The sequence below is a fragment of the Artemia sp. Qi Xiang Cuo genome, chromosome 3 (assembly GCF_049724085.1).
Source record: "Artemia sp. Qi Xiang Cuo chromosome 3, ASM4972408v1, whole genome shotgun sequence".
Lineage (NCBI taxonomy): Eukaryota > Metazoa > Arthropoda > Branchiopoda > Anostraca > Artemiidae > Artemia > Artemia sp. Qi Xiang Cuo.
The window spans coordinates 43,430,062-43,454,289 of record NC_142796.1 but is presented as its reverse complement, the minus strand read 5'-3'; the positions used below and the strand labels follow the sequence as shown (position 1 = coordinate 43,454,289).

At 36.9% G+C, this 24,228-nt stretch overlaps 1 protein-coding gene across 1 annotated transcript in view; it reads right to left on the bottom strand.

Annotated features, from left to right (window-relative positions):
- The window catches only part of pug (pug C-1-tetrahydrofolate synthase, cytoplasmic), a 105,784-nt gene that overhangs the window by 79,944 nt on the left and 1,612 nt on the right, over window positions 1-24,228 (bottom strand). The window contains exons 2-4 of the mRNA XM_089085957.1: window positions 12,507-12,591; window positions 1,522-1,868; window positions 605-746 (exon numbers count right to left, since the gene is read on the bottom strand). Coding sequence (XP_088942083.1) covers window positions 605-746; window positions 1,522-1,868; window positions 12,507-12,591 — 574 coding nt within the window. The remainder of the gene's footprint in view (window positions 1-604; window positions 747-1,521; window positions 1,869-12,506; window positions 12,592-24,228) is intronic.

Sequence of the window (24,228 nt, the reverse complement as noted above, 5' to 3'; positions counted from 1 at the left end):
TTTTCTTAATATGTTTTCACTGTCTAATACATGAACTTATCCCCATATGAACGTTTATTTGTTCGTTATAGACATGAGCAATACATCTGCTTATTAAATCTTCCTGTTCTTTCTTTCATGAACTTATCCAACTTTACATTGCAATCACCTGAATGTGCTAATTATATATTTTAATTTAAGATCTCACCTAACTTAAGAACTATTTTAACCTAAAAATTAGACCTCAGTAGACTAAGGACTAATTGGAGGACCTAACTAAGGACTCACCAAATTTAAGGACTCACCTAATTTAAGGACTAGTTTAATTTAAGGCAACCTAAGTCCCCTAAGGAATAATTTAAAGACTCAACTTTTAATTTAAGGACTTGCATTTGATTCAAGGACGCGTCCAATTTAAGGAATGATTTAACCAAAGAAATTTAAGCTCAGTCACCTTAGGACTGGTTTAAGGAGTCGCCTTCTCATTATAGGACTAGCATTTTTAAGGACTCACATTTAATTCCAAAAATCATCTGATTTAAGGACTAGTTTAACATCAGGACTTTGAAGGACTTATTTAAGGACTCACCTTTTAATTTAAAGACTAAAATTTTAAAGAACTCACCTCTAGCTCTAGATCCTTCGTCTTAGAGTGACAAACAGTGACGGTGGCGTTGTTCCACTTCAAGAGCTCAGCAACAGGAGTGCCAACAATCTTACTTCTACCAATGACCACTGCTTTCTTACCACTCATGCTGATGCCAGATCTGAAGGAAAAGTACACAAAATGAAAGATGATATAAAGCAATGTAAGATGATGTAAGGAATGTAAGATGAAATAAAGCAATAAATATATGATCAACTATAATGCCATTGCTTCCGCAGTACCCAAATTTTTCGGGGCTTTCCTGGACGAAAATGAAGATTCTATCTCCTTCTCATTCGTAAATATACGAGGGGTAAAATAAAGTGGAAGATTTTATTCAGCCTTAATTTTTGAGTAGATGTTGGAGAACTCAATTTTCTGTGGGAAAACCTGAGAAAATTGAATAGTGGAAGCGCTGTACAGTGTTGCATGATACAGGCTTATATGTACAGCTCTGTATAGTGTTGTATACTGTATAATAAAGCCTACTTCCTGGTTTCAGTTCACAAAAAAAACAAAATAAATAAAATCACAACAGCTGAGCTACTTACAAATAGTGATTTTGACTCAGTCTTGCTTTAAATCGCTGTAGGTGAGTAAGTAAGCACATGGCTATTTGTGAAGAATCTCCTTACTTTCATTAGCCTATTGGCAAAAAAATTGCTATATCTAAGAAATTATAGCATTAGCATAATGTTAAACCTATTATATGAATTTTACTATTATACTTATTTATTTATACTATTAAATTATATTATATAATCATATTCTATTATATATAAAATATTATTTACTATTGTATTATATTTATTTTTGCTATTATATTTATATTGTAGGCCTATAAAGTATAATAGTAAACTAAACTTTATATCAAAAAGAAAAAGAAGAAAAAAAACCTCTTTATTATTTCCAAACAGCCAGCCGGCGTACAGGGAATAAATCCACTTGTCAGGTCTCCAACAGCAAGACGACCTTGATTCACTGAATTCAGTCCATCCACATCTTTCTCCGGGTCTACAGTATCAGTTATCAACGTTGCATCAATTTTGTTTTCAGAGTCCAAGGGCATCTGAACAATAATGCCATGAATATTAGAATTAGAGTTAAGTTTCTTTATTTCGGCTATCAATTGATCTTGGGTGATCGAGCGAGGAAATGTTACGTGGCTGACTGATATACCACATTCATCACCAGCCTTTACTTTTTGTCTAATGTAAACGTTCGAATCTTCTCTGGAACCAACCTGAAAGTATGAAACCGATTATTGGGTCGACTCTTCAGATCAAGGCTCCGATTATTGATTTGAATCTTCAGATCAGGGGGTCAGAAGGAATTTCTGAGGGGTTAAAACTACGGAAAACTTACAGTCACTATTTTTTTATTATTCCAGGAGTACTCTTTAGACCAGTCTGGAGTAAGGATTCCCCCACCCCGTTCAGTAACACAATTTATCGTATTTTGTGGTAATAAATCAAATGGTTGTAAGACATGATTATTCAGAAATATTAGATATCATTATAAAATCTAGCGCAATATCACTAAAAGTACCTTGACAAAATTTACGTATTTTATATCCAACTTGTATAGAGAAACAAATACTCTTTAAAAGGGTTTGCTAAACGAAAGAGAGAGAGGAGGGGGAGAGCAAAGGAGAGAGACAGAGAAAGAGAGAGAAGCAGAAACTAAATACCTGAGCAAAACAAACTATTAAAAAGGATTTACTAGATAAGACAGAAAAATTAGCAAAAGGGAGAGCGAGAGAGAGAGAGTGAAGGAAAATAGAGTAAGAATAGGGATGCCAAATACCTTTTTTTAAACCCTTCTCCCCCTCCCCCTGTTGTTTCCTGATCGCTCCCTCAGGATCTGACCTATGGGTGTCTATATATCTACGCCTTCAAATTTTACTCTTGTGTCCTAGTGTACGATAGACTGTTACTTTATTACATAGTTTGAGTATGTTTAATCAACTATAAATTTAAAACAAAACAATTTCAGCACAGTCACCCCTGTAAGGCTCCTTGGCCAGGAAGGAACAAATGAGAAAAAAGAAGAAGTATACCAGCAAAAAATATGAAAAAATACAATCTCCCACCTCAAAAATCCCCAAAATCGTAAGCTGGGCAGGGGAGTAGAGCATGGTTTCAAATTAAACAATAAATAAAACTCAAATAACTCATGCTCAAACAACCAAATCCTGTCTAGAGACATCCACTCTAGGTGAATAAAAAAAAAAAAAAAAAAAAAAAAAAAAAAAAAAAAAAAAAAAAAAACGATTATCAAGTACTAGAATTTCTTCAGCTGGATCTTGTTATACTACCTATGGTGGTTTTAGTTTATATTTCATGCATGACCCATGTTAAAAAGGAAAGTTTTGATCTTCTCTAGCAGTCCATTTTCTATTTAGAAGTGGAAATAATTTCAAGTACAGAAAAAAATCAAAATTAAACACCAAAAAAGACGCACAGTAAAACATTATTCTTGAATAAATGCAAAATTCTGAAATGTACACAGAAGCAAAAAAAAAGACAACACCTGATTGATTAGATTCCTTTATAGGCTCAATTTAAAAATAAACAGTATGCAACTTAAGAATTGAAAAAAAAAAACTTAACATAAAACAACTAATTTAAAATTTTAAGTTTTAATTTAGAATAATAATTTAAATAATACAATAATTATTAATGTATTTAATAATAATAATTCAAATAACACAACAATTACTAAATTAAATAATAACAATATGTTAGAAAAGTAGTTTTTATTTATTAAAAAACGCATTCAATTTGAATTTAGCTTAAAATCAAAACTAAATTAAGAAGAATACAAAAAAAAAAAAAAAAAAAATCCATGACGTTTCAACCGAACCCAATGTTTACCAATCTATCTGTAGGACACAGTCCAAGAAAGGCACTCTTAAAATAGAAAAAAAAAATAAGTTAAGTCTAAACAGCAGATTTTGCAAATTCTTGTTATAGGTTTTGTAATAAGTTCAGAAAGATTATGATAATCTTGCCAGTATTCAGAGACTATAATAACTTTTTTTTGTCAGAATAAAATATAAAATATATATATACCAAAATTACCTGCGAGCATTCACGCAGAGAGGTTCTCCGTGCCGAGTGAATGAATTCGTATTAAAAAAAAAAAAAAAAAATCGCAGTGTTATACTGAAAGAATACTATACCAAAAGTTCACAGTGTTATACTAAAAGGATACTGCAAGCTGGTTTTTTGGCAAATTTGCATTTTGACGAAAGTGGGCTCCGAGTGATAACTGGATTTATTACATAAAAGGGGCCCTTGCGTGTAAGTCTCACTCAATGCCTTTCTAGTTTTATTTAGGCAGTGCGGTATTAATTGGTAGCAATATGTCAGTGACGAAAGACCATTTCGATCGCCGTATGGACGAGCTTCAAAGTTTGATTTCAAAGCTTCAAAATGAAAATAAAGTACTGAGAGCAGAGAATAAGCTGCTAAGGACTGAGCTGGTTCATGTCAAGACTACTGCCCTGTGATCGGAGATGTACGCTCGAAGAAATAACACTCTTATTCACGGTGTTGAAGCTCTGCAAGGAACGGAAAATCTCCGAGAAACTGTATTGACATTTTTTCAGTCTAAGCTTGGAATTACAGATGCTGATCAGCTAAGTATGGGTACATTGTATCGTATTTCTAAGAAGATGGCTCCCTCCCAATCTGGAACTGGGCCGAGCCTTCGAAGCAATTCACAAAAGCAGAAAGCTATCGAGCCTATCTTTATTAGCCTCTCAGACACTGAACGCTCAGCTATTATGAAAGAATGTGGAAACCTGAAAAAACGGGTTTCAGTGTGTCAACAGACTTGCCAGCTGAGATCGGTAAACGAAGAAAAGAATTACTAGCGCTCGGGTACAAGCTGAAAAGTTCTAAATCGGCAGCAGAAAAGGTTGCAGAAACTCGTGTTGTCCAGCGAGGAATAAGACAGTGGTTAGAGGTAAAAAAGTCGCGAAATTTACAATGGACTAAATCTCAAGACGACTGCTTTGATCCGCTAAAGTTGGCAGTACCCGACGAACCAGACGATACCGACTTTGATGCTTGAAATGCTATTAGTGTGATTTGTTTGTTTTTGTCTGATAGTTCTGCCTGCTGTAGTCGAAGAGATGAAGGGAAAATATGATAAAATTAGTTAAGAGTTTTTTGTTTTTTTTTAATATTTTTTTTCATTATTATTATTATGTGTTATTGGGGCTACAGCAGCGGAAATGGAAAAGATTGTAAGATGAATTAGTTTTTTTTGCCGCTTGCCGAAATGAATTATTTGTTATCCAGAAATGTTTCATTTTCCATTTTTCGGTGTTTCTTGTGGTAATCCATGTTTGTTTACATCAGTTTTTTGTTGCAGTTTCAATGAAGTTCATTCGGGTGTGTGCATTTCTCACGGCTCTCCGCTTTGCTCCAAGATACGACCACATTCCCCAGAGAGATTTGGGTAAGTTTTGAGTTTCTTGTCTTCGTCCCCGAGGCCCACTATCTTGCCACCAGCTCAAAAAAAGTTAGAACAGTTAGAAAAGTCGTTCTTAAATTTGGAAGAAATTTTTGATAGAGTAATTAGTAATGAAAATGATTGTTCTTTTTTTAGTGAAAATGAATTTCCTCGAAGTAAATATATTCAGTTAATGAGTATGCCCCAGGGATGCTCTGAATCTCAGCTCAGTATAGTTCAGCTCAACTGCCAAGGATTATGTTCGTCACTGACAGATGTAATGACCATGTGCCGACAAATACGACCTGACGTTCTTGGACTGTGTGAAACATTCCTGTCGAGGCAGACTTACATCCTTGTAGATATCCCCGGGTATACATCGAATTTTGTACACAGAAAAGAGTCAGCACGAGGAGGATTGGCAATCTACACAAAGAGAGAATACCCAGTCTGTGTTAATGGCAAACTGACTCAAAATATAGAAGGTATTTTTGAGTCACTTTTTCTTGATATGTCCCTTCCTTCGTAACGGAAGGTAATGGTTGGAGAAATTTACCGATCACCGTCAGGTTCTGTTTCTTCGTTTATGTAATATTTGTTGGAAACACTCCAAATGTTTGAATAACAGAATTATGATGTGGTCATCATGGGTGATTTCAACATCAACCAAGCCTATCCCCTAACTAATACCACAAGTGAACTTATCAGTGTTGTGCCTGGATCTAATCTTTACCCGTCGACAACTATCCTAACGAGAGTAACTGAGAGTACTCATTTCCTAATAGACAATGTTTTCTCTACTCTACCTCCCCTCTCGGCTTCAGTAATCATCAGTGACATGTCGGACCACTTCCCCTTATGTACCGTTTTCGAAACATCAAAGGCAATAATGTCATTTTAAAAAAATATATATTATTTTCCATTGTTTTATCTAATTTGAGAAAAATTGGGGTTAATTACTGAGGAATTGGGAAACACGACATGGGATGGCGGCATGAAGAAGAGATATTTGAATGAAGTATTTGAAGATTTTCACAGCGTATTTATAACACTCTATGAGGCACGTTGTCGTAAAGAAAAAATAAAGCAACATGGAAGACAAAACCCACCAATTTGCCCATGGGCTACAGAAAGTTTAATCAAGTATATGAAGAAAAAGAATAGTCTTTGGGCGGAATACCGTAATCCACCAAATGTAGCTAGCTTGCAGAGTTATGATATTTATAATAAATGCCTACGCTCAGTTCTTAGAAAAGCTTAAAAGGATTACTTTAATCAAAGGCTAGCCGAAAGTGGGAAGGATGGAAGGAAAGTATGGAAGACAGTCAATTCAGTGTTACGACCGAATAACCAACAGCCTGAACTACCATCCAAAATTACGGTTGATGGAGAAACCTTGACTGAACCAGCACAAGTTGCAAAAGCTCTGTGTACCTTCTTCACAAAAATTGGAGAAAAAACGACTTACATAGTGCTACCCCCCAGAAAATCCTACGAGGACTTTTTGGTCCCGGTGTGTGTCAAGTCGAAGACACTCATTCCTGTAAATTCAGCAGCCGTTTCTAAGATTTTCACAGGCTTCAGAGAAGCATATGCCACGGGAGTAGATCGTATTCATTCTACCGTACTGAAAGCAGCCGGGCCCTCCGTTCTAAAACCCTTAACACATTTGGTATATTTCTCCTAGGAGAGGGGCATGTTTCCATCACTTCTCAAGAAGGCAAGAATAGTTCCCCTCCACAAAGGTGGCCCTCAGGACGACCCGTCTAACTTTCGACCCATCTCTATTCTTTCGGTGTTTTCCACAGTGTTTGATAAACCTATGAAGAACCAACTTTACTCTTTTCTGGAAGCTAAGGGATTCCTTAACCAACGCCAATTTGGATTCAGACCCGGACACTCGACGGAAGATGCCCTGGCATCACTAAGCCTATTCATTAATGAAGCATTTGACCTGGGACTTGTGCCAGCTGCTATTTTGCTTGACATAAAAAAAAAGCGGTTGACAGTATGGATCATGGGATTCTATTAGGTAAACTAGAGCGCATTGGAGTTAGAGGGGAGGCTCTACGATGTTTCCGGTCTTACCTTAGTAGCTAACGTGTGTATACAGGAGAAAATCTATTGAATGACATCATAGCCAAGTTCAGTGTGTTATAAGACTCAATTTCAGGCACACCGTAATTCCTGGCTCATGTGAATAACCTAAGTCACGTTCTGAACCCTAGCTCAAAGATTTCACTGTGCTTTAAACAATGTTGCAACCTAGAATCTTCAAGCACCGATGCTGAATCGGATGAACTTGTGGCGTTCGCAGATGACACTACAATGGTCTCCTGTGACACCGACATGTCAGCGCTCCAGAGTAAACTTGAGGTTATCTTAGAAGAAACTTACATTTGGATGGATGCCAATAAATTTGTAATAAATGTTGACAAATCTTGCGTTCTCTTCTTCTCAAGGATTGGACCTCTTCGCCAAGAGGTATCGGGAATAACGACTTCTCGAGGAACGATCAGACGACCGAAAACTGGCTATGCCAGGTACCTAGGTGTACTCCTTGACGAAAACTTGTCCTTCGTACATCACATCCACGCTGTGGAGCTGAAGCTCTCCCGTAATCTTGGGATTATCAGGAAACTGAAAGAAACATTCCCTCAAAAACCTTTCGTCTGCTGTATAATGGACTTATCAAATCTCATCTACTGTATTGTGCGTCAATTTGGCAGTCAATGTTTACATCCCACCTGAATAGGTTTGATTCAATCGATCAACATGCCCTGAAAATAATCGGAAATATGGACGATTTTCTTTCCCGTGAATCACTTTATCATTTATCGTGCTCAGTTATCGTTTTCAAATTTTTCTCCGGATTACTTCCATCAGCATTCCACAGTCTATTCCAGTTGGTATTGGAACAGCATCCTAGGAACATGAGATCTGCCTCAAACCTTCTGGTGAGACGAACACCTACAGTACGGTTGGATTTTGCACTGGATGTGGCGTGCGCGGAAGTATGGAACATGCTCCCACAAGAGCTACGATGTAGGAGCGCCCTTGGGTCTTTTAAAAATAATTTGAAAAAGTATAATATTTAATGTTAAATAAATAGAGTTTATTAATAATTGAGATTTTTTTTAATCATTGTAATTATTATCTCGGTTTGTTTTTTTTGTTTTTTTTTTTTCATTTATTGATTATTTTTTTGTAAGGTTAATGTAGCTGTGCTTTTGGGGAGGAAAGGGGGAATCTCTTAGATATTAATTTGTATGGTTGAGGGATGTGGTTGTGTTGAGGAGTAAAGCGAAAGTCGTAAAGCGTGATTAGGAGGAATCGTTATTTTTTTTAAGGGACTCAACGTGCGTTTTTTTAGCATAGAGAAGTTTATTTATTTTTATTCATTTCTATTTGTTTTAATTAAACCCGATTGAATCTGAAATCTGACTGCTGTGTAATCACAGATAGAAAGACACAAAAAGATTTTATGCCTTCATTTATAAAAAAAAAAATCATTTTTTTATTTATTTTGAACAAGATCCTACATTTATTCTTCTGGTTTTTCAGGGTTGCTTTTATCATTTTTTGGCGTGAAATTTAAAATTGGCAACGGTTGGTTGTGAAAGGCATTGTAAAACATGAAACTATATCTTTTGTCCAAGTGAAGCTTCCCTAGTTTCATAACAATTTTGGCTGCACTAAAAATGGCTAAGTACCTTTGATTAAGCTAATTAATATATGACGTGTACCAATAACCCGAAATCATTAATCAATCTGCATCGAAAGCTTAGCAGCAGCAACCAAAAACAAGATCATAATATAAAAAAATTGTGCAATTGACAAAAAAACAGTGCCATCTACCTGGATCAAATATTTTTCTGTATAGTTTTTTTTTCAATCTCATGCCAATATCTTCTTTTGGGTATTTACTGCTTTAGAGTTAACATTAACCTCATTGATAAAACCGGCTATCAATCAAGTCATCAAACAGTTCGTGGTAACGAACTGTAAGTAAGGAGCAACCCGGCTCAATGGTAACCGAAACTCCAAAAAACGGAATTTTGGTACCAATAGATACATCAAAAGAATCAGATTTTAATTCTGATTTCAAAAATATAAGTTTTATTAAGTTTAATCTTACCCATCAAAAGTTACGCGCCTGAGAAAATTTGGCTGATTTTCGAAAAAAGGGGGAAAGACCCCCTAAAAGGTATAGAACCTTAATGAAAATCACACCATCATATTCCACGTATCCTAGAATCTTCCTTTAGAGGTTTCAATCTCTTATCTACAAAAATGTGGAATTTTGCATTTTTTACCAGAAAAAAATCATCGGTGCGTGTTTATTTGTTTGTTTGTTTTTTGTTTTTTTTTCCCAGAGGTAATCATATTGACCCAGTGGTCCTAGAATATCGTAAGAGGGCTCATTGGAACGGAAATTAAAAGTTCTAGTGCCCTTTTTAAGTGACCAAAAAAAATGGAGGGCAGCTAGGCCCCCTCCCACGCTCATTTTTTTCTCAAAGTCACCCAATTAAAATTTTGAGATAGCCATTGTGTTTAGCTTAGTCGAAAATATAATAAATATGTCTTTTACGATGACTTAATCCCCCACAGTTCCCAGGGGAAGGGCTGCAAGTTATGAACTTTGCCCATTGCTTACATATTGTATTGGTTATTGGAAAGTATACAGACATTTTCAGGAAGAATTTTTTTCTGGTGGGGGGGGGGAGGGGGGCTGGAGGAGGGGGTTACTAGGGAGAATCTTCCCGTGGAGGATGTTTCTTTGGGGTAAGGGACATTTCTATGAAGGGGGCGCCGGATTTCCAAGCATTATTTTAAAAACGATCAGAAATTAAATTAAAAAAAACAAGTACTTTCAACTGAAAGTAAGAAGCAACATTAGAACTTAAAATGAACAGAAATTATTACGTATATGAGGGTGTTCTCCCCCAAGTCAATACCTCGCTCTTTACGCTAAAGTTTTTTTTTTTTAGTGCTTTCAAAAGAGCTATCTATTCTAATTAAACGGCCTTTGTGATTCAGGGGTTTGTGAATAAAATTTTTTTTTAAACTTTTAACGTAAAGAGCGTGGTATTGAATAAGGGGAGAACCCCATAATATACGTAACAACATATACGTAATAAAAAAAAAACAATAAAAAAAAACAAGCGATACGGCTCAATAGTTATCGAAACTTTTAAAAACGGAACTTTGAAGTCAATAAATGTATCAAAAGAATGGTCTTATAATGCTGAATCTAAATATATGAATTTTATTAAGTTTAGTATTACTCATCAAAGGCTACGAGCCTCAGAAAACTCATCTGATTTTTTAAAGAGGGGGGAAACATCCCCTAAAAGTGAAAATTTTTTAATGAAAATCACACCGTCAAATTCAGCGTATCAGAAAACCCTATAACATAGGTTTCAAGCTCATATCTGCAAAAATCTGCAACTTTGTATCTTTTGCCAGAAGAAAAATATATGTAGGCCTATATAGAAGTTCGTTACGTAGGTTAATTTGTAAATTACGTCAGAACCAAATTTAGAGACAGCCATTTAGCAAAAGAAAAGTAAAATTTTTGTGCAAATTTTGTTTACTTATTCAATGACGACAAGCCAAAAGAAAAGCTTCATTAACTAAAAAACGATCAGAAATTAAATAAAAAAACAAGTTTTTTAAACTGATAGTAAGGAGCGACATTTAAACTTAAGACAAACAGAAATTATTCCGTATATGAAAGGGGTTTTCCCCTCCTCAACGCCTCGCTCTTTACGCTAAAGTTTGACTCTGTATCACAACTTTATTTTTTAAAACAATAAAAAACTTTAGCGTAAAGAGCGAGGCGTTGTGAAGGGGACATCCCCTTTCATATACGGAATAATTTCTGTTCGTTTTAAGTTTTAATGTCGCTCCTTACTTTCAGTTTAAAAAACTTGTTTGTTTTTTTTATTTAATTACTACTCAAGAGTCATCCTGATTCCGTACCTTTGAGGGAGGGGAGTAAGTGGTGTCAAATGACAGTGCAGAGGGGGGGGGGGTATTGTCCCCCCTAGATAGAAATAAAAAAGCTTTTTCCACCATTTTCATTGAAAATAACCCTTTTTGGTAATGCATTAAACTGGAAAATAACAAAATTATCCCCCCTTAGATTTTGATTTTTTTTTCCCCTCACACTCTCAGTCCAAATTTCCGTGAATTAAGGCCACTCAGACAAGTAAATTCCACGAATCAGTACACTGAGCTCTTCTTCGTATATATGGGAGTGTAGAGAATGTTCTCAATAGCATTTGTATATGGAATTAGTAGAGATGAGTTCTAAAGAAACAATTTATTGCTCAATGGTGTAAATGTGTAATTGCTTGTTTTATTTTTCTTTCTTTGAGATTCATTCTTGAAGCCTGATATTCATATGTGTATGATATCGAATTGTTTATTTTGATGTTGTTTTTTTCTTAAATTTATTTGGGAAGAGACACATAAATTTAAACTACACATCTGATCTAGAACCATGCCCACTTCCCTCATCACTTACATCTCACAAAAACGCCATAAAACTTAACACATTCACAATATTCATACAACTTGTGATTATAATATCATGGCTTATGCAAGGCTTATAATGGTATGCCAGGCTTATCATGCCATTCTGTAATAACCGTATGGAAAATGTCAACAAGAATCAAATGAGAAGAAATTATGTTTGTGATACTATATTAATTAAAATACTAAAGATTTAATATTCAGTGGAATACTCAGTGCTGCTAGAATGGAGCAAGTGTACTGCAGTTAAACACGTGCATTTTGTAATGTTTGCAACTGGGCTCTGCATAAAAAATATAAATAAATATATCAGATGGTTCAGATATATTTAGCCCACATCAGGAATGTATTTTAAGCCCCAAAAGTCCTGTTCTTCATATATCTAACATGTTTTATCCAAAGTTTTCCCAAGGGTGTGCTAGGACATTTCTTAGGTGAATTACATCAATAAGCAGCAACAGAAGGGGGTAAGGGGCTTAAAATATAATTCAATATATCTTAAATCTTAAAACAAAAAGTGTTTGATTAGCCATCTTATATGAAATCATCTGTCAAAACAACTATTCACTTCACAATGAGTGCAAATACATGTGTAGTGCCCCGAAATTTGGGCTAAGACTTTCAAGGCGTTTTCTACAAAAGGTAGAAGGGTTAAATACTTCAAATTAATTTTTAGTTATAAATTAGCCTATCAAAATATCGATCCATTTTAATATGTTTTTCATAAATATACCTAGGACCATCCTTTGTTTGCATTTGCCATGGCATTTTCTCCTTTCATCACTGCTTAGGCTTATAAAGAGATATAATGTTACTATAGGATCTTAAAAAGATAAAAAATAATGAGATAAAACCTTAAAAAGGGTAAAAAACGTACCTGCACAATGGCCAAGGTAGGCTTGAGCCCATTTCTTTCATCTAGAAATTTCTTTGTTTCTTCCAAAATCTCCTGGCGAATTTGTCTGCAAAAGAGAGCAAAATCTACAAAATTTAAGTTTTTGACTAGTTGGAATCAAACTGAAATCCATATTTTTGCAAAAGAAGGACACTAATCAATAAACTAAGAATACCACACATGGTAGTAGTGGAGGTATAAAAAGGGATGAATTTTTCTTTAATTTTGAATATTTTAGCGTTTGGCAAGTAAAGGCTAAGTAAATGGCTAAAATCAGGTTACAGGAGATATAAAATGTTGAACAAAAATTATAAGGTAGAACTGAGAGTCATACACAACCCGAGATGCTTTTCAGGGAGGGGAGCTTCTAAAAAATGCCAAAATAGGAGAATCATGCAGAAAATCAAAGAAATTATAGAAAAACACAAAATATTTCTACATTTTGGAGTTGGCAGGATCAGAAAGACTCCTTGAGTCCCATTACTGTGTGCCAAACCATACACCTCGCCTATGCACTGACAAGATACCTCCAAATTATTAACAAGCTATTCTTCAAAAACAGAAAAAGCTACAGAAAAAAAGTAATGAAGACATAAAATAAAACTACTTACTACTAACAACTCATCGCAGCACCAAGCCGCCTGAGGCCAACACAGCTATGCACGCTCCTCCTCCACCCCAATCTATTCAAAGCCTCCCTTTTTACACCCACCCACGAAGTTCCCATTTCCTTTAAATCTGTCTTTATGATGTCCTCCCACCCCAGACGGGGACGACCTGCTTTCCGTTTAGGCCTAGATGGTTGGCCGAAAAGAACAATCTTCGGCAATCTGTCATCCTTCATCCGCACAACATGCCCTAACCACCTCAAACTTTCTTTCATTATAGACCTAGAAAGCGGTATTGAACCACATTTTTCGTATAGCCTATTGTTTGAAATACGGTCACCCAAAGCATATATCAAAATTGTCTAAGATTTCAACAAACCTATTTCTAGGCCCTATATCAATATTACATTAATTTTTATCAAATTCTTAATTGACTAGAACAGCTTGTTGGCAGCCACAAAATGGTTGACCTTATAAATGTCCCACAGACATAGAAATATATCTAGGTGGAGGTCAACTTGTTTGTCACTCAGAAAATGGATGAGTTACTCTGTTTGCTGAAAAATAATTTAGAAGCGCACGACACTCTAAACACATATCAGATGAGACACAGGTAGAACGAAGTTTAGTTTTTTTTTGTTTTTTTTTAATCTAGCAATTTCTTACTTTTAGGCAATAAATTTTGTGTGGTTCTTGTCCTGGTAAAGACCCAACAACTAGCCCTGATTTGTAGGCTAACCAAGTCACTAAGACCTTAAATCTATTACAAAATCTGTAATAAAATCTATTACAAAATCTATTATAAAAGAAAAATAAAATCTGAAGACTCTGATCTAACTACAAAAGTGTTTCTTATTTTTTTTAGATGACTGTAATCCATTCTGCTCAGTTCAGTGGCGAAAGGATTTCAATGAGAACATCATCAAAATTCTATTTCCTGTGTCTTCTTTGGCAGATAAATTTGAATTTAAACACTTTTTGATGCAATCAGTGAGCTCTAGCCTGTAGTGGCACAGTGCAGTAGAATGATCTCTGCTATGCAATACAATGTCTAAGGTTTGATTCCAGGTGTTGCAGGGTCAATGCCAGGACATTTGAAGTCAAGAGACATTGATAATCCATGGACTAGACTAGATCAATGAGCTCTAAGAATTTAGCACTTTGATTAAAAAAAAAAACAGAATATGAGCAGAATGATATAACCAAGACTGTACCCAAAGGGGGGGGGGGGTAAAAACGTAATTGACATGTAAAAACGTAACAAAAATGGAAATAAATAAATTTTATATGCGTTTTTGTGTACCCCCCCCCCCCCTGAAAAAATCTTTTTAGTAAAAACTCCTCCAAAAAAAAATCCTGGGTACAGCCTTGGATATAACAGCAGAGAAATAGTATCTTAGCAGCAAACAACAGAGCCATCAGATCTCCCACAATTTAGCTTACTATTTTTTTTATTATGTACAAGAATTGCAAGGTACATGGAAAGTCAATACAGTAGGCATGTTTTTGCTGCATTGCAGAGCCGTTCAAAGGGGGGTGGGTAACCGGGCAGCTGCCCCGAGCGCCGTTGTTGGGTCAAACTTTGATCAAATTTTTCACTTTGTTTTGGATTTTTTTGCTTATATTTGAGTCAAGAGGGGGTGCAGTAATAATTTTTTCCCTGGGCACCACCAACCCTAGGAACAGCTCTGCTGCAATGAAACAGTTATAGCCACCAGTAAGCAATATATTGATTACAGTCCAAAAGCAATCTGTTACTTTTCAGCAACCAAATTAATAAGCTCCATAGAAAAAATGACAAGAGAAAGAGGGAAGGAAACTACATTCCAGTTTTTGATCAATATTAAAAACTGAGATGGAACACTGGAAGCCACAGTAATGTCAGTAGTAAAGTGTGGCTCTGAAACATTGGCACTTTAAAGACTGAAGAGGATTTGTTAAATGCTTTCCAAAAGAGTTGTCAAATGATAGTATGTACTCAGCTGACTGATCATATATCCCACAATAAGTTGCCCAAAACAATGCAGTTTGATCTCACCTTTTTTGACTATGATGAAATAAAGAGTAAGATAGTCAGGTCAAACTGCATGAATGAGGTATGGCAGATTGCCAACAATTCTGCCGTTGACCATTTGTAAAATGGCCATCAGCCAAGTTGGCCAACACAAAATGCAAGTCATTCACAAATGGGGTGGAAAGAAGTCATAAGAGGGACCTTATTTGATGAGGAAACTTTGTGGGAGGGGGTTAAAAAAGAAGCTTTGAATAGATTGTGGTGGAGAAAGTGTGTGCAGCTGTGCAGCTTGGTGCAGATGTGAGTTTTCAATAGTAGTACTGTAGTAATTATCTAGTGAAAATAATAGTCAGAGGTTTGTTTCTCTATGCGCAATCAGCCAATAGGGGCAGTTTACATAGGTGCCATGGCTTAGGGGAGGGGGAGGGTGGCAGCGGCTGGGGAATTGCCCACTTTGATTCAGCTTTTTGCTTATATTTGTGTCAGGAGGGGGCAGTGTAATTAGTTTCACCCCAGGCACCACTGACCCAAGGTACTGCTCTGCCTATCCTCCCCCCTTGATGGTCAGTCTTTCATATGCCACTGCTTGCAAACTGCACTCCAGAAACTACTTGTAAGCTTTTACACTCACTGTTGATATTGTTTCAATATAATTAAACTCCAAGGAGCTGCTACATAGGTCCTGGTTCTTTTAATTCCATAATTTTGAACTAAATTCTTTGAGCAGCCTCTAGTTCTGATAGTTTGAAAAGGTTTCAATAGGTGAGGGAGAATGCTGCATTGTAACAGCTCCAGGACTGCTACACAAGTTCTAAACAAAAGAAAAATGGCTATAGAGATTTTCAATACCAAAAAAAGGAGTTTGGTATCTCATGGTAAGAAATTGATAAGGTTTAATTTATTAAAAATATCTCAGTAACCAGTAGTCACAAGAACAAACAAATTCAACAAAACACAATTTTGTTCAAAGAACAAAGATTTGCCCATCATGTTGTACATGAAAAGTAAAATGGATTGAAAAAATATCAATTCCCTCCCCTCCCTCCAAGACTTTGGATCCTCTTGATATGAGTTTCAGAACTCTGGAGTCAGGGAAATGTTATATACAGTTCTTTGCTTCCACTACCTATATGTGCTATGGTCTTACATCTAAATTTATGTTAATGAAACATACAACTGTAAGGAGTATAAAGAGGGCATAAAGAAATCTTTTCCTGTGCCTATCTAAGGCTGGCAAAGATAATCCACCAGCACCAAAGTAAACTTTTGAAACTTAACATACCAGTATTGCTCTTTTGGAGAACAGGTCCCAAAAATGTCAAATGAACTATCAGTTTCAGAAACTGGTCTTGCAACCCTCAAATTTGAACCATGAGTCTCATTGAGTTATTCTTTGGGTGGTAGATGGATGTAATTTTTCTTGTTTTTTTTTTCAACTTTCAGTGGACATTGCATTTTAAAAGGATAAAAATGTGGCTTTATAAAGATATGCTAATTTTGTTTATTGGTTTACCTATTAGGAACAAGGAGTGCTGTGTGTAGGTAGACATAAGAATGCATAAGCAGATGATGGACTATCTAAAAGTACTTGATTTGATAGGCTGAATTGCTCCAGGTTGTGCTATTTAAGTCAGTGTAGGTAAGTTAATTAAAACTTTTTGTAAGTAACTATGTAGTAGGGACAAACCTGCATAGGGTAAACAATCACTTTTTGAACAAATGTTTGTTAATATTTAAGACGAAAGTACTTGATCTAAGTGAATAAAACTTTTTGAGGATTTCAGGAGTTCAGTCTTTAAAGTTTGATTTGTTTAACTCAACAGCTTTCTTTGAAATATTGAAGAAAGTTGGTCTGAAAACCAATTGTAAACTCTAGCCAACTATGTAATTACTGGAATATGGAATATGTAGGTATAGTATCAAAGTATAATCCAAACTCATAAACTTACAGGATCCTTGGTGACATTAGAGAAACATCCTAATTTCAGCACCCTCTGGATGATTGTTCATTAATTCATCAAGCTAAATCTACTAATTCATCAAGTAAGTCTGTGAGTTGTGTGTGTGTAAAAACTGTTTTCTCCAAAATTCATCCCAACCACTTTTGGAACTATTCAAAGTTTTGGATTTCACCACTGTTTCTGGGAGTGAGCTCCATTCATCCATCTACAACTCAGACACTCCAAAAACTGCCCCTTTGATCTATCTATTGCCACAGGTTCTAACACCTTTTTTATGGTGTACTCTTGCGAAATCGTTTGATACCTTCAAAATTGCTTTCTCAATGCACCCATGAAATTTTAGCTGCAGGTCAACAATTATGCTCAGATCCCTTTCAGAGTCAACAAGTGTGAGTGGTATTCTGGAGCCTGTTTTGTTGTTAATTTTTAGCTTGAGTAGAGAAGCAGTCTTTTTCTTACCTGTCCACAGGACCTTGGTTGTTGATGAATGAGAAGTTGAGACCTGGGCCTTGAAAAGTCTCAGTTAGACTGTCAATGTGTCTTTGTAGCAGCATCACATTGTGATATGATTTGAACTTGAGTTTTGTGTCATTTGCTTAGATTTTAATAGTGCTGATTACATTTCTGCTGATTTTATTGATGAAGAGTCTGAAGAGAACCAATTATGCTGCCTTGTATTGCCCCACTTGTCACTTTTGCTTGATAGGACATGCTGTCACCTATTCTGACTTTTTAAGTTTGACTTCTGAGGAATGATTCTATCCAGGATAGTATTTGTGCTAACAGATTATACTGCTGGAGTGTATCTATTAGGTTCCCATGTGATACACTTTCAAAAAGCTTTTTCAACATTAAATAGTATTGCTAAGATGCTGTAACCTTCCAGAGCTTGTGTCCAATCATTAAATGTTTCCAACAGTTGTTTTGTACAGCTTCCATTTAATAGGAGCCCAAACTCTTCAGGATTCATCATATTGCTTTGCAATACATGGTTCAAAATCCTGTCTCTCATGTGTCCTTCAAAAAGTTTACAGACTAGTGATGTCAAACACATAGGTTAGTAGCTTTCCACTTTTGATTGTCCATCTTTCTTGTGAATGCAACTATCACCTTGGACCATCTCAATGGTATTGCACCTTTTCTAGAGAGCTTTGAAAGATTTCTTGCAAATATTCAGCAATATATTCTACCCACTCTTAGAACCATAGTGCCTCTATCTCATCTATGGCTTTAAATTTGTCTGGTTGAAGTTTCTGGAGTTGTAGCTTAAATTCTTCTGTTGCAATGAGAAGTTTTGAATCACTAGTTTCATGGATGGTCTAGGGTTTGCTTGTTTCAGCTTAAAAACAGGGCAAAAGAATTTGTTGAAAACATTGGCCTTTTTGGATTGAGAGCTTACAAATGGGCTATTTTTGTTTATAAGGATAGGAATTTCTATTCTCATGGTCAATTTTGTATTCACATGCTTCCAAAATCCCTCTTCTGTTCTTTTTCAACTTGTCTAATTGCTTCTCTTCCTTGTTCAGCAGGGTTGTATTCTTTTCTAGTCAATTTTGTTTCCATGCTATGTTTTTGAAGTTCTCTTAGCTTGTTGAATTTTCTTTTCTTGATATTAATCAATCTTTTGAGCTTCAATTTCATGTATGGCAATGTTTTTGTACAGAGACCCTTTCTAATTTCTGTGTAAGCTTCTGCCCAGCAGGTTATACTATAAAAGACCTCATGTTTTTTGTTGCAAGTTTCTCCTATGGTAGTGCGGTTACTTTCCAGTTCAACTAGCTAATAAATGGACTTTTAGTTAAACTTAAAAAAAAGAAGTTTTTTAAGATCCTAGTCAGCCTATTTTTACCTAAAGCAATCTAAACTATGTCCAAAGTTAGAAATCTACTGCTATGTTTAGGGAATATTCATTTTAATTAAGATATTTATCAAAGATTATGTGCTGTCTGAGCATTGGGGATCTTCCTTATGAGAAAATGCTAGAATAGAATTAGAATAATAAGATAAAAATAATAGAATCTTTCTTTATAATGAGCAATGCAGAATTTTCTCTACTTTTATCATGAAGATTAGGAGGTAGCTATGATTACTTTAAAGTAGTTTTCAGAATTATTGGTAACCATTTTCTACTAACCAATAATAAGGAACAAGGTGTCACTTTAAGGGCTTAAAATACAATTTGCAAAGCAAGCAATTAGTACATTTAGAGCATAGATAATGCATTAAGTGATATGTCTGTATTCTACTTAGCTGAATAGTAGAAAAAAATTAAAATTTACTGAATAGTAAATTTTAACTGAATAGAGCATCCTATTCAATTAACCACTGATGCCAACCTCATCCTAAGAGTGTCTTGCTGGGAAGCTGATGCTGCTTGTCATACTCAACGATCTTACATACTCTTTCTGAAGTTGCTGCTGTATGCTGGTGTCAGCTTTAAACCACTGAAGAACTGTCTTTACAGGCTCTACCTATCTTGTGGTCACCATTACCTAGTGGGCTTAAATTATATCTCTGCAGCAGACCCTACATTATGGTTTGTCACTGGGTCAACACAGTGACAGAATTTCACTATCCTCAACATGGAGAACAACAGATTCAGTGTGGACCTTAATTTTGCTCCAAAGTGTAAATTAAGGTAATAGTCATACCATCAAAAGGTAAATTTTGAATATGCAGAGTGAAATGTATAGGTTTGTTTATCCATTGGGGGGGGGGCAAATCAAAGCAATATGCTTTCAGAATTAACAAAAGTAGGCAGGCAATTTTGGTGTTCCGTGGAAGTTTTCAGGATTTGTAGTCACCATATGCTATTAATGAACAAGGTATCACTTTAAAGTCCCCTTTTAGGGCTCTAAATAAAAAAAAGTTCAGCACATATTTGGTAAGCTCATAAAAAGATGCATCTAGTAGCATCCTCATCTTCTACCTAACTATGCAATTGGAAAAAGAACAACTTTACTGCAACTAGCCCAATAAAAATAAATTAACAAATAGCCTATACTTTCTTTGATAGTCTATCCAGAGTTATATATACCTGAATATTTACTGAAGAATTTCTGAGGGAAACATGTTAATAAAATAAAAGTATGCTAGTATTATTGGATTCTTTATTTTATGCTTTTTGTATATAACAAGGTTGTTTTTCTGGCAATGTACTCTACCCCACCCCCTGATGAATCTATACATAATCCTAATAGCCTAATATGCTTTTCTACTAGCTGAATCTTGTGAAGTGTCACAGGTCCTTTGTTACAATGGGTTTCCTTCTAGTTCAACTGCAACAGCAACTGGGAGGTGTGAAATTGAATAAAGGATTGTTAACCAAATTTGTGAGAAAGAACATTTATTTCTACCCATTTTTTACCATATCTCCTTATACTTGATATTAAGTTTCATTTTAAGTGGTTTTCCCTGGTGTTTCACTTAATTTACCTGATTTTGATGTTAGAAAATTTTTATTTTCTATTCCCAAGGGACTTGTCCTTTGTCTGCTGATAAACAGCTGATTATCTGTTTGTAAATAAAGCCAGGCTGAATTCAGTGTCCTTCTTCTTCTTCTGAATTTGTAGCCAGTATTAAAGCGCAGTTGCCAAATACTAAAATACTGCCAAATACGCTAAATACTAAAATACCATTGATTGCGTTGGCTCGTCCGTTTTTTGGCGTATTTTTTGGTGGATAATTTGTGCAGAAGGGAGCAATAGCAAACAAACAAGAGGCCGAATTGGTACCAGCGGGATTTTATTCCTTAAACTGCTGGGAATAGGTGATTTGAGTATTGCACTTCCCACATTCTTTCTACCTCGGAAATTGTCAAGGCAATAATGGCACCAAAAAAGAGACAAAGTGAGAGCCCTGTAAAAGGACAAGATAAGTGCCCGGGATGTGCAAAAGGCCTGGACGAGAACTCGCAAGCCGTCAACTGCGACAAATGTCCTAACTGGTTTTGTATTGAGTGCCTAGGATTAAGTGATGAACAGTACGTCCTGCTAGCGAAAATGAATCGTACTATGAAATGTGAATGGAGCTGTCCCCGGTGCATCTTGAATAAGCCTGTGCGCGATGCCGACACCCTAACCAAAGCCATCGAATCTTTTAAATCAGAGGTGCGAGAGGACATTGCTAGCATAATGACCACAGTCAACAAGGGTCTCAGTGAGATTCACGATGAACTTGCCACAAAATGCAATGTTCTCGAGGTGAAAGCAATTGTTGAATCGGCAATTACTGCTCAAGTGACGGGGCTTGCACCAGAAGCACTTGACGAACATATACGCGGTACAGTCAGAAGTGAGCAAGACAGGCAGAGACGCAAACTTAATGTCGTCGGATACGGGATTCCGATCCAAGCAAGTGACGAAGACTTCCTTGCTAAATATTTCAAGGACAACTACAAACTAGCGACCAAAGTCTTCAACGTGAAAAGACTAACAGCCTCGGCCCCCACGGCCGGACAACCACTGCGACACCCACCAGTCCTGTTCACGGTAGCCAGCTTCATAGACAAGAAGCATATCCTGGATGCGTCCTACCAGCGTAAAGACCCGATTCGATTCTATGGCGACAGCTCCAAAGAAGATCGCAACGCTAGAAAAGCCTTGTTGGAAGAAATGAAAAAAAGACAGGCAAACGGAGGAACAGACCTAGTAATAAGAAAGGGCAAAATCACAAAAAACGGCCAAACTCAAGCAATTCCGATGGAGAGATGCTCGAGTATGCGAAAATAACCACTATCTCCAACCGTCTCATCCCCCTTGTAAATAGTTCATGTGTGAGTGATAATAACATTGTAAACGCAAGTTTGTGTAAATGTATAAACAGTGAATTAACAGTTACGTCCCCATGCCATTCTGCCTCGTCCCTCATTAGCAGCTCTGTGTACCTAAGCTGCAATTCACCCACTTCAACCGAAAGCGAGAATATTAGTGAGCAGAATAAAAACTTGCCCAGACACACCCGAAAACTTGTGAACATTATGACGGCAAATGTTGATGTTATTACCAACAAGATGCCGGAACTGGCAACAGTGCTCCAACTAAGTCAGATAGACATTGCAACTCTGACAGAAATTTGCCCCAAGAACTCAAGATTTCAACTGACAGAAGACTCATTTTGCCCCTCTGGATACAACATCTTCAGCAATCTGTCTGATCCAAACTGCAGAAGAGGAGTGGCTGTTTTAGCTTCCAAGGAATTCCAGGTAAAAGAAATTTCTGTCCCAAATTCTTACTTACCTTGGGTTGAAGCTACATGGGTCTCCCTGTCCCTACCTAACGAAATGTTTGTCCTAAGCTCAATTTACAGGAGCCCCAGCAGCCCTTGCCAGCTGTCCTCTGAAACAGCAATTGCCGAAATGACGCAATTCATACTATGCAATTACCCAAAGGCAACTCTGCTCATGACAGGGGACTTCAACCTCCCAAACGTGTCTTGGGTAGATGGCCAAGGTATGACCAAGTCAAGCCTTGAACAAAACCCATTAGTACAAGCCCTCTCTGACAACTTTCTATACCAAACAGTAACTATGCCCACAAGAATGCGCCCAGGACAAAATCCCTCCATACTGGACCTAGTCATAACGAATGACCCAGAAAAGGTGAACAACTCACACACTCTCAGTCCAATTGGCTCAAGTGACCACATGCCAGTTCTTTCATCCATTCAACTCAACTCCAAACCATCAAAATATACCAAGCAATCCTTTACAAATTACAAGATGATGGTGGAAGAGCTGTTAGATGCTAACCTGGAAACACTTATATCAGAAGATGTCAAAGCCTCATGGCTAACTCTAAAAAAGACCCTACTAGAGAGCCAAGCCAAACACACCAGCGTATCATGGAAAAAGAAACCCAAAACTCTACCTTTCCTCACCCCAAAAATCAAGAAACTACGCAACAGGAGGAAAAAACTTTGGGAGAAGTACATGAAACAAAAGAATACAGCTTTGTACGAGCAGTACAAAACTGCAAGGAACCTCCTCAGAAAAGAAACTAGAAAACTGACCTCAAACTACGAAGAACGACTGGCCAAAAACGTCAAGAAAAACCCAAAATTATTCTGGAAATACATCTCCCATAAGAAGCCAGGCAGACACACTGTACCAGACCCGGTAAACACCAACTCTATATCCTCTTGCCCCTCTGAAAAAGCAAACCTGCTTAATCAGCAGTTTGACTCAGTGTTCTCCCTGGATGACCCCCAATCGACCCCCCCCACCAGCAGAACAGGCTCACACTCCCTTCCCGATGGTACACTCACCAGTCACAATCGAAGAAGTAACCAAACAGCTTAAGGACCTTGATCCCAATAAATCGACGGGACCTGATGGTCTCAGCCCACGACTGACGAAAGAATTAAGCCCTGTAATATCAGCCCCACTGGTAAAACTATTTAATCTGTCGCTTGCACAAGGAAAGCTTCCTGGGGACTGGAAGAAGGGAATAGTCATCCCAATTCACAAGAAGGGTAGCAAAACTTCTGCAGCAAATTACAGACCTATCAGCCTTACATGTGTGGCATGCAAGGTCATGGAGAGAATCATAAACAAGCGTATCATTAATCATCTTGAGGCCAACTCACTTATCAGCAGTAGTCAGCATGGTTTTCGCTCAAAGAGATCGGTGGACACAAACCTTCTTGAGTCATATAGTCTTGTAACTGACCTACTAGAGAGAGGATTACCTGTGGATATTATATTGTTAGACCTAGCCAAAGCATTTGACAAGGTTTGTCACCGATACCTCATTCACAGGCTACTTACTCTATCTGTTAGTCCACAAGTGGTCAGTTGGACAGAGGACTTTCTGAGGGACAGAACACAGCAAGTGAAAGTGATAACTGGACCAAACAGCCATGTCCTTTCTGACGAAATCAAAGTCACTAGTGGGGTTCCCCAGGGCAGCGTCCTGGGCCCCACCCTGTTTAACATCTACATAAATGAGCTCCCCTCATCACCAGCAACAAAACCACCCTATATGCGGATGATTCAAAACTCATAGGTCCTGCCAACACCTCTTCTTCCATCCAATCCCTCCAAACTGATCTCAACCACATGTGCTCCTGGGTCAAAAGATGGCTGCTGGAATTCAAGGCAGAAAAATGCAAGGTCATACACT